Raw genomic sequence first — 18,738 nt, forward strand, 5'->3', positions numbered from 1 at the left:
TTGGAGGATAGGGACATAATTCAAAATGACCTTAGCAAGTTAGAGAAATGGTCAGAGGTAAACAGGATGAAGTTTAATAAAGAGAAATGCAAAGTGCTCCACTTAGGAAGGAACAATCAGTTCCATACATACAAGATGGGAAGCGACTGTCTAGGAAGGAGCATGGCGGAAAGGGATCTAGGGGTCATAGTGGAGCACAAGTTGAATATGAGTCAACAGTGTGATGCTGTTGCAAAAAAAGCAAATATGATTCTAGGTTGTATCAACAGGTGTGTTGTAAGCAAAACTCGTGAAGTCATTCTGCCGCTCTACTCTGCACTAGTTAGGCCTCAGCTGGAGTACTGTGTCCAGTTCTGGGCGCCACATTTCAAGAAAGATGTGGAGAAATTGGAAAGGGTGCAGAGAAGAGCGACAAGAATGATTAAAGGTCTAGAGAACATGACCTATGAAGCCAGGCTTCATGAACTGGGCTTGTTTAGTTTGGAAAAAAGAAGATTAAGGGGGGACATGATAGGGATTTTCAAATATCTAAAAGGGTGTCACAAGGAGGAAGGCGAAAATTTGTTCCTCTTGGTTTCTGAGGACAGGACAAGGAGTAATGGGCTTAAAGTGCAGCAGGGGAGGTTTAGGTTGGACATTAGGAAAAAATTCCTAACTATCAGGGTGGTCAAATATTGGAATAAATTGCCAAGGGAGGTGGTGGAATCTCCCTCTCTGGAGATATTTAAGAACAGGTTAGATAGACATCTGTCAGGGATGGTGTAGACAGAGCTTGGTCCTGCCTTGAGGGTGGGGGGCTGGACTCGATGACCTCTCGAGGTCCCTTACAGTCCTATGATTCTATGATTTAAAGTCTCCAAGGATTCCACCGTTAAGCTGGTCACCTGCCACGTTTGCTTTTTTAACTGCAAACATCAGGATGGTCTGTTCCTGGTCCTTCAAGAAGGCTTCTTTTAAATACAGGCAACTTGCGTAGACTCCTCTGCCCTTCATGTTAGCGTCCCAGGGAATACTTCCCATCAGTTCTCTGAGGGAGTCAAACGCAGCTTTTCTGCAGTCTAGGGGGTGTGGTTTGCTGCTCTCCTTACTTCCTTGGGTCAGGATCCTGAACTCGACCATCTCATGATCACTGCTGCCCAGGTTGTCACCCACCTCTGATTCACCTACTAGTTCCTCCCTCTTTATGAGCAGCAGGTGAAGGTGAGCCTCGGTCCCTGGTTGGTTCCTCCAGCACTTAAGTTATCAAAGGGCAATAACATGACAATGGTTCCTCACTCTCCGTACAACAACACACCTGAAAGTACCAGAGCAAAAAGACTGAACTAGGGGGAAGTTCTGGTCCTAGGCAGGAAACAAAAAGCCTGCCTGAAAAAACTCACCTGCTTGTGCTAGCAAACTCAGCTGGACAGTGCTCGATTGAAACCCCAACTAGTATATTAGGCACAGACAATAGTTTGGTTTTTTTTATTTTTCATCATTAATCTACTTAGATCCATTTGTTATGCTCCTTTCGAAGCTCTCCTTTGGTAGCCAATGAATGTATTTTACCCAACATACTGCGAATTGTCTGAAATTCTCAGCTCAGGAACAGAAGCTGACCACCCATTTTCCTTTGCAGCAGTGGTGCTCTGGGTTACAAATTCACACTGGCCTAGTTTTGAGTGGGGCAAATCAGTGGAGCTCTGGGTTCTCCACCTTGAAGCTGAATGATAGGCTGTAATCTCTGCTGTGGGTTCATACAGTGGCTCATGAGAGACTCCATGAACACAGTTGGGTGCAGGCCCTGTCTGTGCATGTTGGGGGAGGGAACTTTGAGGCCTTTCTAGTTTGTCACACCCCAGAGCAAGAATTGAACCAGACTGGGGAGATAAAGGCCCCAGCTACACCTCCATTCCATATGGAACCCTGGAGGGGGTGGCAACCCATGACGGAGATGATCCAATAAATGATGGGGGGGGGGAGAACAGGAGCAAGCAAGAGGAAAGGAAACTTGGAAGAAAAGGCACAGTAATGCCTGGGGCCTCAAGGGGAGACATAGAGCAGGGGTGGTGTCTCTGGGCAAGGGTGGGGTAGGTTGTAGGTCCAGTTACAATGAGTAAGTCACACACAGACCAATTCCCCAATTTGTTACAATCAGAAAGAATTATCAGGAAAAACTGAATTGCTCTTTGACTAGCCAGTGAGTCATTTAGGGAAGAGGGCCCAACAGCTTATCACCAATCATCTCGGCAAGGAGTTATGCCGGAGAGCCATGGTACCAGGAGAAAACATTTAGGTCCCTTTCAGAGTAACAAGCTGGAGCAGCCTGGCCCGGATCTGTTTGGTCCTCACTCCGTAGATGATGGGGTTCAGCATGGGGGGCACCAGGAGGTAAATGTTGGCAAAGAGAACATGGAAATGCAGGGGTATATTGAGGCCAAATCGAGTTGAGAGGGATGAAAAGAGAGTTGGAGTGTAAAAGGCTAAGATGACACATAGGTGAGAAGTGCAGGTCCCAAAGGTCTTGAGCCGGGCGTCCTTTGTGGGGAGGCGGAAGATGGCCCTGAGGATCTGGGTGTAGGAAATGAAAATAAAAATCACATACAGACCAAAGCTACAGAATAGCACAAAGAGGCCGTAGTAACTACTGACACGGATGTCGACACAGGCTAGTTTCACCACAGGCATGTGCTCACAGTGCGTGTAGGGGATGATGTTGGTTCTGCAATATGGCCACTGCCTCGCCAGGAAGGGATAGGGCAGTGCAAGTATGGCACCTTGCAGCACCACAGCCAGGCCAATCTTGGCCACCACAGAGTTATTCAGGATAGTGGAATGTCTCAGGGGATGGCAGATGGCCACGTAGCGATCGAAAGCCATGGCCACCAATATCCCAGATTCAATCACTGAGAAGGAATGAACAAAGTACAACTGGGTGAGGCAGGCATTGAAATCGATTTCTCTGGAAATAAACCAGAAATTGCTCAGTATTGTGGGTAGTGTAGATGTGGACAGGACCAGATCGGTGAGGGTCAGCATGCAGAGGAAATAGTACATGGGCTCATGGAGGCTCGGCTCTGTCTTCACAATGAACAGAATGGTGACGTTCCCCAAGATGGTTATGACGTACATGGCACAGAAGGGGATGGAGATCCAGACATGGGCCCACTCCAGGCCAGGAATGCCCAGCAGGATGAAGGTGGAAGGGTTGGAGAAGTAGCTTGTGTTGGAACCTGACATGGAATGGTGAAGAACGTGTCCAACGCTGAAGGAAGAAGACAGTTTACTGTATTTAACTTAATATCCTCTGTGGACCTCAATGTGACCAGGGCAATGGTCACAGTACAAATGCCTGAAAGGACAGAGAATATTTGTGTGAGGCACAATATGCACTGATGGAAACTATTTTCATGGTGAAGCCGATTGGTTGCTATTTACACACAGGAAAAACATTTTTATTCAGATAATTGACGCTACCACTGACAATTGCATATTTTATTGTGCTCCCAGTGTCAATAATGTCTACACCTCTTCTTGTGAGAAGCGGTAAAAGGGAACAGCTAGAAACACACGTCAGGGAGAACACCAGGTCCTCACTGCTATCAGCATCTGGAGACCCCTGCTCATTCACACTGGTGGGCTGCGTCTAAACTGGCATGATTTTGCAGAAATACTTTTAACGGGCTTTTTCCCGAGTGGGAGCGTGAAAGTATTTGCGCAAGAAGCACTGATTTTGTACATTACAAAGTACTGCTTTTGTACATTCAAGCAGCCAGTGTAGACAGCTGGCAAGTTTTTGCACAAAAGCGGCTGCTTTTGCGCAAAATCTTGGCAGTCTAGACGCACTCGTGGTGGAAGGAAAGCCCATGTTAGGATGCCGGAATAATGGGATGGAGAATCCTGGTTGGACATATGCTCAGCTGCAGTGACCTCGTCTCTATGGAGGATACAGCAGATAAAAGGGGGTATTCCAAGACAAACTATGGGAATGGGGCAAGCTGCTGTGTTCGGGCAGATTGAAGAGGCCGTGAAGAAACAAGATGATGGAGGAGAGGAAAGTAAAGCATAGGACTGATTGCATTCCAATGGGTGTGCACTTCCTCGCTGCTGGTGAGCAGTGCTAGCCACCATTGGGTGAGCCCCGCTAATGGGAAAGAGAAAAGAGTTTCCAAGCCATAATAACTATACATCAGGACAACTGAGTGGCATGAAATATTACTCAGAAAAATGAGAATGCAAATTGGATATTCTTTACAGTCCCTGGAAAAATCATGGAGGGGATCCTCAGGGAATCCATTCTGAAGCACCTGGAAGAGGAGAAAGTGACCAGGAATAGTCTACATGGATTCACAAAGGGCAAGTCATGCCTGACCAATCTGATTAGCTTATATGATGAGGTAACTGGCTGTGTGGATACGGGAAAGTCAGTGGATGTGATATACCTTGACTTTAGCAAAGCTTTGATACGATCTCCCACAATGTTCTTGCCAGCAAGTTAAGGGAACATGGATTGGATACAAGGACTGTAAGATGGATAGAAAGCTGGCTAGATTGTTGGGCCCAATGGGTAGTGATCAACAGCTTGAAATCAGGTTGGCAGTCGGTTTCTGGTGGAGTGCCCCAAAGCTATGTTTTAGGACTGGTTTTGTTCAACATCTTCATTAATTACCTGGATGAGGGGATGGATTGCACCCTCAGTAGGTTTGCAGATGACACTAAGCTAAGGGGAGAGGTAGATACGCTGGAGGGCAGGGATAGGGTCCAGAGTGACATGGAAAAATTGGTGGAAGGTAAGCCCATTTTTGGATGCTGGAGGAATGGGACAGAGAATCACCCGGTCAGAGGTGTGCTCAGCTGTGGTGACCTCATCTCCGTGGAAGATACAGCAGATAAATAGGTACGTTCCGAGATGAACCATGGGAATGCAGAGGCTGCTGTGTGGGACGAGACTAAAGAGTCTGTGAAGAAAAAGAAGGAGAAAGATGATGGAGGAGAGGAAAGTAAAGAATAGAACTGATTGCATTCCAATGGGCAATGGAAGAAGAGTTCCCAACCTGTAATATCCAAACATCAGCACAATCAAGTCGGGGGAAATGTTAGCTAGAAAAATCAGAATGAAAATTGGGTGTTCTTTAACATGAGTGTATTCGGTAGCTAAACAGTTACCATGCCACAGTCAAGAAAGTGTTTAAAGCTACGTGATTATTTGGTTGTGCAAGGAAAATGGGTGTGCCTGGAATGGGACTGCTGCTCATAAAGCCAAACAGAAGGAATCACCAAATCAAGTACAGTCATGCAAAGTGACAAAACTCAGTGAATGTCAAATGAGGCTGAAGCCAGTTGAGCCAGAATCAGAGAACCATGGAACACTGAAACTGAAAGGGACCTTGAGAAGTCATCAAGTTCAGTTACCTGACCTCATGGCAGGACCAAGCACCGTGTAGATCAGGGCTACTCAACATACAATCCGTGGTGCAGGTTGGGTTTACACAGGGCTCAACTCTTGGCCTGCGGGTGGGAGCCAAAACAAAAAAATAGTCAATATCATGGTCTTCTGTTGATATGCATTTTAGTACTCAGTGAATCATAGAATACTAGGACTGAAAGGGACCTTGAGAGTCATCGAGTCCAGTCCCCTGCCCTCATGGAAGACCAAGCACCATATTCTAGACTATCCTTGACAGGTGTCTGTCTAACCTGGTCTTAAATATCTCCAGTGATGGAGATTCCACAACCTCCCTAGGCATCTTATGTCAGTGTTTAACCACCCTGAGAGGAATACGTATTTCCTAATGTCCAGTCTAAACCTCCCTTCCTGCCTTTTGATCCCATTGCTTAAAATAGGATGAATCTGCAATAGGACTGCTTCTAAATACGCCTTTCATAAAAGGGATAAAATGGAGAAATTCAGTTATTTGGAATAGCTGAATCAGTGCTTACGATTTGAATCGCGTGGGGAGCACGGACCTCAAATGGTCGCTTGCCACCCTGGGCACTCCCCTGCTCCCAAAGGGCTTGCAGCACGCCATGAAGGGAGGGGAAGGGGGCGGGGCTGGACGGAAGGGGGCCAGGAAGCAGAGCTGGGGGCAGTTGAGGGCTGTGGGGCTGGAGGGGAGGATGGGGGGCCCGGAGGAGGGAAGCAGCGCTGGCGAGAGGGGGCCATGTACATCAGCGTTACAGATGCACAGACAATGGGCTACTATATATATGATATTATGAAATATAAGAAATAATAGAAAATATTAGGGCATGAGAAAGGAAACTTGTTAATGTTACAGAAACTGTAGACATGTTCAGAACAGTTTTCTTCTGCACTTGGAAATAAGCCGTATAAGGTACCCATATCATGTAAAGCAAGGAAACACTTTTCGGACCATTAGCAATGAAGAAGAGCGTTAAACCGCATCTACAGTGGCACCTTTGGGTTGAGAGCACCAGAGCCTATATCTAGACTAAAGGTTCTTTCAGAAGAAGCATTTCCGGAAGAGATCTGGAAAAACTTCTTCTGAAAGAGCATGTCCACACTGCCAAAGTTCATAAAAAAAGCCATCTGCATTTTCGAAAGATAGTGTCCATACTCATGGCTTGGCTTCGCGAACGAAGATCTAGGAAGGAAATCCCCGTCTTCTGCAGGCACGCTGGTGGCTGACGAGGCCTATGCGAGACACGCAGGTCCTGCCACAACGGCTGCAAATATAGGTCTGATCCGGGATAGGTGCTGAGGGGTCACGGTTCTTCTTCCTTCTCCTTTTGTCCTCCATACAGGCCCTGCGGGAATCTTCGAAGAAGGAGGTGGCCTGGTGGACTGTGTGTTGCCAGGAGATGTGATCCGCTGCTTGTGTTGCCCACTGACGGTGATCGATACAACAAGCAGTGAGGGACTTCTTCAGGGAGTCTTTGTACCGCTTTCGTGGTGCCCCTATGTCACGGTAGCCAGAGGACAGTTCCCCATACAGCATGATCTTGGGTAGGTGGTGGTTCTCCATCTGGCGATGTGCCCTGCCCAGCGAAGCTGTATCTTGAGGACCATGGCCTCGATGCTGGTGACCTCCGCTAACTTGAGGACTTCAGTGTTGGCGACGGATGCTATCTCACATGTAAGCTGTGATTTCTATGGACGGAGTGGCCATCGGGGGAACTGTGCTTTTTCCTCTTCTTTTGAAAGAACTCCCTCTTCCCCGTCCATACACGCCTTTTTCTGAAAGAGCTGTTTTGGAAAAAGGCTTCTTCCTCATAGAATGAGGATTACCAGTGTCAAAAAAACACAAAATCTGGATATTGGGATTTTGGGGGAAGATTTTGTACCAAAGCCTGTAGAGACAATGTTTTGGGGTGCTCTTATGGACCCCTATTTCTACATTTGTCGTACCAGAGTGGGGTACAGACCTCACACACACACACACATACACAAAATGGGAAGTGACTGTCTAGAAAAGAGCCCCATTGAAAGGGATTGAGGGATCTTAGTGGATCACAAGCTAAATACAAGACAACAGTGTCACACAGTTAAAAAACACAAATCTCATTCTGGGACTCTGTGACAGGGATGAAGAACTCAGCACAGAAGAACAATTCTTCCCTGCTCTGCACTCAATTGTCCCCAGATCTAATATTCTGTCCAGTTCTGGGCACCACATTTCGGGAAAGCTGCGGGCAGACTTGGCAGGGTGCGGAGTGAAGCACCACACTGGGTACAAGGTCAAGAGGTGAGGGGAGCAGGGTCTGCAGGTGAGGGGGCCGCCCTCCCCACCACTCTCCTGGGCTGGGGAGGGGGACAGAGCCACGCAGAGCTGTGGGAGCGGTGCCTGCGGATGGTCGGTGTCAGCAAAATGTCTCCCAGCCACGGTCCCATTCTTCTCAGCAGCTGTGTGTGGCCGGGGGCTGCAGGTTGCCCAACACCAGGCCTGTGTGAGGGCTGGGACAGAACTCGAGGGCCTCCCACAGTCCCTGCCAGGACTGGGATTCTGTGTGTTTCTATGGTAACCAAGATGAGGGCCCTGTGTCCCTGAGGAAAGGGAGCTTGGAAAGGATTCGGGGTAACTGGTCAACCGCCTCATGGGGAGCTCCCAGTGCCGGGCTGTGGCCAAGGGACGCTGGGATTCCTGGTCGTGTGAACAGCAGAGCTGTGAGCTGGCGCAGGGGCAGGGTTTCCCCCTTGCACACGGCATCGGTGAAAGCAACTGGGTGAGATCGCGGGACCCGAACTGGGAGCGGGGGAGGAAAAGAGCCGCACAGATGGGGGGAGGCTGCGTCAAATCCCATCCGGAGAGAGACCCAGAAACCCTCATCTCATTATCGCATCAAACTAGGCTCAGGCAGAGACTGGGCTGGGGCGAAACCACAGGGAATGTCGGGCGCTGGGATCTCACCGAGATGAGAAGCGCCAGGCCCAGAGGCTGGAGGCTGAAGCCAGACGAATTCCAGCTGGAAATCCGGGCTAACGGCTGAGCCCTGAGCGTGATCCACCCTGCGGAGAGACTGTGAGGGGAAGGGCTGGATTCCCCAACTCCCAGTGCTGAAAGAGCCAGGATGGAGGCTGTTCTGGACATCGGTTTCAGGGCTCGTGAGCACTTAAAGCATTAAAGTGTCACAGCCTCACAGCTGCACTGGGAACACTGGTCTTGCCTCTGCTGAGAAATGAGTTCAGTGTTTGCAGGGCGGAGCCCTGAGACCTCCATGATTCCCAGCAGGCTAGAAGCAGGAAAGAGCCCCCATGACCAGCCACAGCCCTGACATACTGGAGCAGGAGCGGACAGCATCTGTGCAGGGACACACAGTTGGCTCCTCGGCTCCTCACCTCTGATTCCAAGGGGAGTTTTGCTTCAGTGAGACCTGAGCCAAAAGCTGGCCACAGCCTCAGGACTGGCCCTTGTATAATACATTTGTTAAAACCTTTCCTCCTGAAGGACCCCAGTGCCACTCCTACGCAGCCACCTCTGGGATGGAGCACATCATTGGCCAAAACACTCCTCTTTTCTGTGCACCCACATTCCTTCCCAGAGATAATGGAGATAGTGGAGCAAAATCTTTTTCTCTGGCCAGGATTCAGGGATGTTTAATGGCCGTGCAGAGCTGACAAGACCCCAGATTTACCCTCTCTCTCTCAGCATGTCTACATACCTCAGGGGTTATTGAGCAGCTGAGCTTATCTGCAGGAGATGGTACCTGTGAATTTGGAGACCAAAGAGTCTTCCTTGGGACACCCCCTCAGGCAGCCGCGTCCTGCACCTCTCTCAGCCCAGCATCTGCAGCTGAGAGCCAACACAGCATGTGAACCATTTATAACACATCTCTGGGCAGTCCCGGGTGGTTTGCTCAGCCTCGGGGGGAGAAGCGGTATCTGGATGTAACCAGCCTGGACATCGGGCTGTTTATCCAGCTTTAGGCACAAACAGCAATTATTGAACCTTCCCACAGGGGGAGGAGAACTCTGGGCTGTGGCTGCTCCGTATTTACTTTAAAATAATATTTGCTTAGTCAGAAAGTTAGGCAGCAGACCTAGGTCTGCACAGAATGTGGCTCCTGTGAGCGCCCAGGGTGGGCGAGTTGGGAGGAGACAGAGCCACGTGGAGAAAGGTGGCTACGGGCAGGCACGGGCACTTTCTGCAGGCCCACGGGGCTGTCACACCTGGGCTAGAGTGCAGCAACTGTCCTCGGTCATTCTCCTCATACATTTCCTGCAGGGCCGTGGAAGCGCCTAGCACAGGGAAGTGCCTCCGAACACACCCTCGTGTGGCGCGACACACGGAGCCACAGGGAGAGGTGGCCTGTCCGTGCTCGTGGAGAGAGAGACAGTCACAGCCAGAGCCCTGAGGGACCCGCTACAAACATTCCCTCCCGAGCAACCCACCCGTGCGTGAGCAGAGCGCCCTAAGAAATGAACATCAGCAAAGCCTCAGACCGACGCTCTGGAAGAGTGAGGGGCAGCCTAAGCTAGAGAGTGGCCACAAGAGTGACCCTCCTTCTCCTCATGGGCTGCACGATTGTAGTACGCAGGACGGTCTACTGAGACGGGGTAACCTTGTTGGCTCAGCATGTGCATGTAGAACTTAACCAATGGAGCTGTACCAGCACTTTGACTGGATGCAGAGTGAGGGCATGGCTCTCACACAGTTGTGTGTAAGCATCTCACACTTCAAATACCCTTGCTTTAAGTGTGTGTCACTTTGTAATAGTAGGAGAATAACCTAATGAAATATCACAACATCTGGCCACTTTTTGTGGGGCCACAGTAAACAAACTTTCTTGCGGGCCGCACAGGGAACCGCCCTGGGGCATCTGTAGGTTTCTCCCCAGTACCCTACAATCATAGCATGGGTAGGCCCCTGCACTCACGGTAGGACCATGAACTGTCCATACAATATCTGGTAGGTGTCTCCCACTTTCACACACTGCCCCATGCCTCTCAGCGGTTTCTGCAAACTCTTCCCGAAGATTCGTGACTGGCCTGGATTATCCGACAGATGTGCCACATAATGTCCCACTGCTCTCTCAGCAGCCCCCAGGCACAGAGAAGCCTTTGAAAGGCCATGGTCTCAGAAACGTAGAAGGCTGGGCCCTCTCTTTCCAAGGGCTGGGAAAATCCTGCTCTCGAACATATTCACGATGCAGCCCCAGGCTACGCTGTTCCCCAAATCTGTCTCCATTTTCTTCCCCTCCTAACACACACAACCTGCATTTTTTCTGATCTCGGTGGGTTATGAAAGCTGTGCTACTTTTGCCAAAATTCTATCTCTGCAGTGTCGAGTATCCTCTTGTGGGCCCAGTGCCAAGTTCGATTGTGGGCCTCCATGGGGAACGACAGTAAAAGCCAGGAGTTTGATACAGAAGTTGTCGCTGAAGCGGCAAACAGCAATACAGGTTATATTTGCAATACTTACCAGTGTAAGTTGCAGGTGGAGCTGGTTCCCACTAGGAACTAGCAATGGGAGTAGGAAAATACAACCTAGAGGGGCTACTATAAGGTGGGTGCATAACTTTCTGGATAACCGTTCTCAGATAACCGTGGTTATTAATGGCTCACTGTGCTGCAGTAAGGGCATAACAAGTGGGGTTCTGCAGGGGTCTGTTTTGGGACCGGTTCTGTTCAAAAATTTCATCAACGATTTAGATATTGTGTCAAACTTGAAGATGAACTGTAGCTCAGCAGTTTCTCTTTGAAGGGAAGACAAAGTCACCAGGGCCTGATGAAATGCATCCTAGACTACTCAAGGAGCTGATAGAGGAGGTATCTGAGCCTTTAGCTATCATCTTTGGGAAATCATGGAAGACAGGAGAGATTTGAGATGACTGGAAAAGGGCAAATCTAGTGCCCATCTACAAAAAGGGAAATAAGAACAACCCTGGAAACTACAGAGCAGTCAGTTTAACTTCTGTACCAGGAAAGATAATGGAGCAGGTAATTAAGGAATCCATCTGCAAACATCTGAAAGATACTAAGGTGATAGGTAACAGCCAGCATGGATTTGTAAAGAACAAATCTTATCAAACCAATCTGACAGCTTTCTTTTTGGGATAACAAATCTTGTGGATAAGGGAGAAGCTGTGGATGTGGGATACCGAGACTTTAGTAAGGCATTTGATACGGTCTTGCATCTTCTTATCAATAAGGCAAAAAGGAGACAAACGCACATGAACATCCAATAAATAAAAAGAGAAGAAAATACCAAAAAACCCACAGTAAGTAAACCAGCTGGTCCGGACACAGTTGAGTGCATGGCAGAGCATCTCAACACATGAGCTCCAGGACATCCAAAACAAAGGAAAAGGCTGTGCCGCTTGGATCAGTGCAGGTCCGGCAGGAAAGCCCCATGGCCGCCGGCAGAAACCAGATATAGTAACATGGCCTTTCGTAGAACACTAGGACTGGAAGGGACTTTGAGAGTCATTGAGTCCAGTCCTCTGCCCTCACGGCAGGACCAAGCACCATCAAGATCATCTCTGAGAGGCATCTGTCCAACCTGCTCTTCAATATCTCCAGTGATGGAGACTCCACAACCTCCCTGGGCAATTTATTCCAGTGTTTCACCACCCTGACAGATAGGAAGTTAATCCTAACGTCCAACATAAACTTCCCTTGCTGCAATTTCAGCCCATTGCTTCTTGTTCTATCCTCAGAAGCCAAGAAGAACAATTTTTTTCCCTCCCTCTCTTTGAAGTCTGGTCCTGAAGTTTTTTTGCTGCAGGATGGCTACTTTTAGATCTGCAATTGTGTGTCCAGGAAGCTTGAAGTGTTCCCCTACAGGTTTTTGTAAGTTGCCATTCCTAATTTGACACAATCAACTCTGGATTAAACAAAGACTGTGAATGGCTCGCTAACTACAAAAGCAGCTTCTCCTCTCTTGGAATTCACACCTCCAGATCAGCTGCTAGAAGTGGGCCTCATCCTCCCTGATTGGATCCACCTCATCATCTCCAGCCTGATTCTGGCCTGCATATTTATACCTGCCTCTGGAAATTTCCACTACATGCATCTGACGAAGTGGGTCTTTGCCCACGAAAGCTTATGCTCCAACACTTCAGTTAGTCTATAAGTTGCCACAGGACTCCTCGCCGCTTTTACTCGAGAGAGATCTTGAAGTCATTGTGGATACTTCTCTGAAAACATCCACTCAGTGTGCAGCGGCGGCCAAAAAATCAAATAGAATGTTAGGAATCATTAAAAAAGGGATAGAGAATAAGACAGAGAATATCTTATTGCTTCTCTACAAAACGATGGCATGCCCACATCTTCAGTACTGCATACAGATGTGGTCGCCTCATCTCAAAAAAGATATACTGGGATTGGAAAAGGTTGAGAAAAGGGCAACAAAAATGATGAGGGGTTTGGAACGGGTCCCATGTGAAGGGAGATTAAATAGACTTGGATTGTTCAGCTTCGAAAAGAGGAGACTAAGGGGGGATATGAGAGAGGTCTATAAAGTCATGACTGATGAGGAAAATGGGAATAAGGAAATGTTATTTACTTGTTCCCCCAATATAAGAACTAGGGGCCACCAAATGAAATGAATCGGCAGCAGGTTTAAAACAAACAAAAGGATGTTTTTCTTCACTCAGCGCATGATCAGCCTGTGGAACTCCTTGCCAGAGGATGCAATGAAGACCAGGACTTTAACAGGGTTCCAAAATAAACTAGATAGATTAATGGAGGTTGGTTCCATCAATGGCTATTAGCCAGGCTGGGTAGGAACGGTGTCCCTAGCCTCTGTTTCTCTGGAAGTGGGTGGCAGGGGAGGGATCACATGAGGATTCCCTGTTGTGTTCCCTCCCTCTGGGGCACCTGTTATTGGCCACTGTCAGCAGACAGGACACTAGGCTGGATGGTCCGTTGGTCTGACTCAGTGTGGCCGTTCTTATGTTCTTGTGTACTTAGGTTCTCTCTCATGCAGTCATGTCCTTTCTGTAATGAGGGCCCAGAACTGGTTGTGATATTTCGGATGTAGCCTCACTACTGCCAAAAAATGGGAATAATCCTTTCCCTAGATCTGCTGGCAATGCTCCTCCTAATGCACCCTAATATGCCATTAGCCTTCGTGGCTGCAAGGGCACCCTGTTGACTAATTTCCAGCTTCTCCTCCGCTTCCCCTGATCAGCGCAAGTTTTCAAAGATAATGGCTAAAGGCTCTTCAGTGACATTTGCCAACTCCCTCAGATGCACTAAATCCAGGCCCATGGATTTGTGTACATCTAGCTTTTCTAAATAGTTCCTAACCTGTTCTTTCTCCAGTGAGGGCTGCCCACCTCCTCCCCATACTGTGTTGCATATGCAGTAGTCTGGGATTTCCAAGGATTTCCCCGGTAAGCCAAACTGGTCAGCCAATCTGGTCGCCTGCCATATTTGCTTTTCTTACTGAGCATCGGGATGTTTTCTTCCTGTGCCTTTAATAAGGCTTCTTTAAAATACTGCCAGCTCTCCTGAACTCCTTTCCCCTGCATGTTACTGGTAAGCCAGTCATAATACAGGTAGAGATTTCAAACTGGGACAAAGGAATCTTTATCTTTCCATCTTTTGTGTGAATCAGAGCGTTTTCTTCCAAGTAACAGAGAGATGGGAGGCCCGTCTCGCTCCAAGAAAAGACTCTCAATGTGTATGTAGGGCAAAGTTTAGCTAGTCTGTCAGGATCTGTTGTTTTTCCTGGTTTGGGAATTTGGATCTAATGTCTGAGCTTGTGTTGGTATTTCTTTGAAACTAAGTTTTAACCCAGGGGGTTCCTTTAGAATCTTTATCAATTGGTGGCTCTTCCCATCTAGCCACTTTACTATGCTTGCCTCTGTAGTTTTGTTTTGATAATAAAAGTTTATTTTCTTTTTTTTACTTAATTAACTGGTACTGGCTAATTGCTGTGTCCTGAAAGGTCAGTCTGTGGGATGCCTCTGTTTTTCCCAATTCCAAATAAAACAGAGGTTGGGGCAGGGGAGAGGTTTACCTCAGGGAGGTGATGATCTCAAGTGATCTCTTCCATTGTTTTCTTTGAATTACTTGGGTAGTGGCCACGGATTTCCCAAAATCCAGATATTAGGATTTTGGGGGTAGTTTTTGTACCAAAGCCTGCAGAGACAAGATTTTGGGACGCTCTTGCGGGCCCTTACTTCTGCATTTGTTGTGACAGCATGGGGTACAGCCTTCAAACAATGGGAAGTAACTGCTATGTGCAGTTCAAATGCTGGCAGCCATAGGCGGGGATGAGTTGCACCCAAAAAACTGCCCAGCACGTCCCAATGAGACACAGAGACCACTAATGGATTTCATCTCGCCTGGGCTTCCAGTCAGCAGGGCCAACCCTATGGGGGCTGGAGCCCCATGCAGCCCAGCACTGGGGTAGGGGGAGCTGTGGGGTGAGGGGCTCCCACTGGGTTGGACCAGACAATCTGGACATCATTTCCTGCAATGGAGCCTGGTCCAGGGGAGTGGTACAGCAGGAGCAGGGCTGGGAGGGAGGCGATGGCTGCCAGGTGGCTGCACAGCTGGCTAGAGAGAAGTGATGCTTTTCAGGGGACAGTGACCCCCCCCCATGCTTTATGAAAGGGAAGTATGGACACGAATGTACATAACTTAATGGTGCCTTGAGCATATTGTTCTGTATAACCCGTCCATCGGATGTCACGACCCACTGGGTCTGTTGCTCTCACTACAATGTAGGCATCCTTGTGGTGTGTAAAATTAGACACATGGAGTGGGGAATACGTTGTGGGTTTAAACATGTGAACGAGAGACATGGAGGGGGTTACCCTCAAAGTCTTGATGAGGAGCTCTTAAACGATCCCTTTTGTCCTTAGGGCTGAGCAGTGGGTGCTCAGGAGGGCCCCAAACCCTTAACAAAAAGAATAGGAAAGCAGAGGCCTGGGTCTTTTGGCTGGGTGCACCTGAAGGACGGAGCTGAAGACCCTGGGGGCAGGGGGAGAAGCCTGGTTTCGGGGGGCGGCTGGAGAAGAGGTTGGAGGGCGAGTGTGAGGAGTTTGCTCTGAGGTGTCAGTGTTGAACTAGCCAAGCGGTTTTGTTTCTTCTGATTTGTTACCGACTCTGCTCGGCCTGTTCTCACTTATCACCACGTCAACCCCACTGCTGGTATTTAATACAGTCACTTTTATTTCCTACCAAGCCCAGCGTGAATTATTGTTACCTGGGGGGGGGGGGGGGAAGCAGTGGGCACATTCCCCCGTTCACTGCTAGAGAGGGCTGACCCAAGTCATTCGTTGGAGTTTGATCCCCTCTGGGGAGGGGTGTCCCAGGGAGCTGGGCCCTAAACTGCCCTCCCCTTGGACCTGAAGAGGTTCAGTGTCTGTGCTGCTTCTTGGGGGCGGGAGCAGGGACCTCAGCTCGGGGCCTCGGCTGGGGGTGACCATGGAGCTGGCCCAGCAGGACCGGGCGGTGAGGAGCCCCAGAGAGAGGGAAGGCGAGTGGCAGTGGCCATGTCAGCACCCCGGGAAGCCCCCCAGGGGGTCACCTGTTACTGCTCCCCCATCCCATCTCATTAATCCTAAATCCAGCCAATCCACCTATCTTCGATCTAACCTCCTAGACAAGGCCCCCGGGAAGAAGGCCCAGCCCCCTGTCACCAACCAGCTCGTCACTGACCTCAGAGCCAAAGCGTGCAGGGAAACGTTCCTGTTGGGATATGGAAAGATTAATAGGGGTGTGGGGTGGATATTCATAGTAGTAAGGAGTCAGCCACAGCATGTGCTGCCCTTACGCACCTTTTCCCTTTGTTTCGGCAGTCTGGAAAGATAGATCAGGGTCCGACCAAAGCAGATATGATCCTTTCTCAGGTATAAACATGCTCTTTGCCTTTGCTTTTACAGCCTATAAACTAGATAAGCCTGTAGCTGCATTTCTTTGTTGTGTCTCTTACGCACCCTTACCGGCAAAGTATAAAATATTTCAGGCTTACTTGTCTTGTTATCTCCATAATCTGTCGATTTGGAAAGTTTTAGCATAGAAAAGTGGTGATTTAATTAGAAATTCAGTAAATAGTAATTAGGGCGGGAATATTCAGATTCATCACATGCTAATTAATATTCAATGTATGGGAGTTAATATACCAAATAAGATTTTAGGAAAAGGAGTGATAGATATATGAATTAACATAGTAAACTAGATAAAAGGGTGTAATTGGTGCCAAATTGTTGTCACTCGTACATTGTTCTGAACGTCCCTGGTAAACACGTGTGAGCAATAAAGCAGTTCTTTTTTCCCATCCGCTCCTGGGTTGCCTGGTTCTTCTCTAAGTTACGTCTCTTTATGACTAAAGAGCCTGAGCAGCCTGACCAGGATCTGTTTGGTCATCACCCCGTAGATGATGGGGTTGAGCATGGGGAGCTCCAGGAGTTGCATGTTGCCAGTGAGAATGTGGAAATGCAGAGGCACATTCTGTCCAAACTGGTACTTGAGGGAGGAGAAGAGCCCTGGGATGTAAAAGGTTAAGATGGCGCACAGGTGGGAGCTGCAGGTCCCAAAAGTCTTCAGCCGGGCGTCCTTGGTAGGCAGGCGGAAGATGGCCCTATTTTCTGATTACTGTTTTCTGGTTTCGGAATTTGGGACTGATGTTGATCTGTTAAAAGTTGAGCTCTTTTCTCTCTCTCTCTTTTGTAACAGAAGCTTTCTAACCCATGGACTTTTCCCCTGAGTGTCTAAATCAGTGGATGACTCTTTTTCATCTAGCCACTTCATTATGCTTGCAATTTTAGTTTTGTTTTGATAACAAAAGTTTGTTTCTTTTTCTAATTCACCAGTATTGATTCATTTTTGTGTCCTGGAAGGTCTGTCTGACTTACTGAGAGTTCAGTTACCACAGACTGCAGCACGTTTTTCTTTTTTCTCTTTTTCAAGCTCTTTTGAGGAAATGAGTTTCAGGTACCACTGAGGTTTTGGGAAGAAGGTTTCCCAAGTGATCTCTTCCTGGTTTTCTTCGAATTACTTGGGTGGTGGCAGCGGATATTCCTCAATGTCTGGGTATTAGGAATTGGAAGGAGCTTTTTACACCAAAGCCTGTGGAGATAAGATTTTGGGGTACTTTTGTGGGCCCCCACTTCTACATTTGTCGTGCCAAAGTGGGGAACAGCCTTACCAGCAGCCCTGGGCTCCTCTGCTGGGAAGCTGGAGGGCAGGCTGTAATCTCTGCTGTGGGTTCATGCAGTGGCTGGCCGGAGCCTCCATGAACACACGGGGTGCAGGCCCTGTCTGTGAACATTGGTTGAGGGAGCTTTGAAGACATTCTAGCTTGTCACATCCCAGAGCAAGTGGGGAGCCAGACTGGGGAGCCAGAGGCCACAGCTCCACCTCCGTTCCATGTGGAACCCTGAAAGCAGCAACCCATCACGGAGATGATCCAGTAAATGATGGAGGAGAAGAGGAACAAGCAGGAGAAATGGAAACTTGGAGGAAAAGGCACAGTAATGGCTGGGGCCTATAGGGAAGACGTAGAGCAGGGGTGGGGTCTCTGGGCAAGGGTGGGGTAGGTGGTCGGTCCTTGGCCGTCCAGTTACTATGAGTAAGTTGCTCACAGACTGATTCCCTAATTCGTTACAACAAGAAAGAAATATCAGGAAAGGATTGAATTGCGTTTTGACTAGCCAGTGAGTCATTCAGGGAAGAGAGCCCAGCAGCCTCTCACCAACCATCTTGGCATGGAGCTCTATCTGAGAGCCAGAGAACCAGGAGAAAACATTTAGGTCCCTTTCAGAGTAACGAGCCGGAGCACTCTGTCCCGGATCTGTTTGGTCCTCACTCCGTAGATGATGGGGTTCAGCATGGGCGGCACCAAGAGGTAAATGTTAGCAAAGAGAATGTAGATATGCAGGGGTATATTGAGGCCAAAGCGGGTTGTGAGGGAGGCGAAGAGCGTTGGGATATAAAAGGCTAAGATGACACAGAGGTGGGAAGTGCAAGTCCCAAAAGTCTTGAGCCGGGCGTCCTTTGTGGGGAGGCGGAAGATGGCCCTGAGGATCTGGATATAAGACGCAGAAATAAAGAGCACATCCAGACCAATCCTACAGATTAGCACAAAGAGGCCGTAGTAGCTACTGGCGCGGATGTCTGCACAGGCCAGTTTCACCAGGCCGATCTTGGCCACCACAGAGTTATTCAGGATGGTGGAATGTCTCAGGGGATGGCAGATGGCCACGTAGCGATCCAAAGCCATGGCTGCTTCTCAACAGGCCTTAGATGTAAGGGATGAAATGGAGAAGTTCTGTGTAGTGCTCTGTTCTGGAATAGCTAAATCAGCAAAGAATAATAGAATAAAATGTTATTGGAAACCAAAC

The 18,738-nt window shown here is 48.6% G+C and overlaps 1 protein-coding gene across 1 annotated transcript; it reads right to left on the minus strand.

Moving 5' to 3' along the window:
• Positions 1-2,271: 2,271 nt before the first annotated feature.
• LOC142827803 (olfactory receptor 52R1-like) lies at positions 2,272-3,219 on the minus strand. The gene has a single exon (XM_075923702.2). The coding sequence runs from the start codon at positions 3,217-3,219 to the stop codon at positions 2,272-2,274; it is 948 nt and encodes a 315-aa protein (XP_075779817.2).
• Positions 3,220-18,738: the final 15,519 nt, after the last annotated feature.

The sequence above is a fragment of the Pelodiscus sinensis genome, chromosome 1 (assembly GCF_052426305.1).
Source record: "Pelodiscus sinensis isolate ZL-2025 chromosome 1, ASM5242630v1, whole genome shotgun sequence".
Lineage (NCBI taxonomy): Eukaryota > Metazoa > Chordata > Testudines > Trionychidae > Pelodiscus > Pelodiscus sinensis.

What these genes read in the sequence shown, in the direction of transcription:
- LOC142827803 (XM_075923702.2), bottom strand. Translation starts at nt 3,219, where the DNA reads ATGTCAGGTTCCAACACAAGCTACTTCTCCAACCCTTCCACCTTCATC.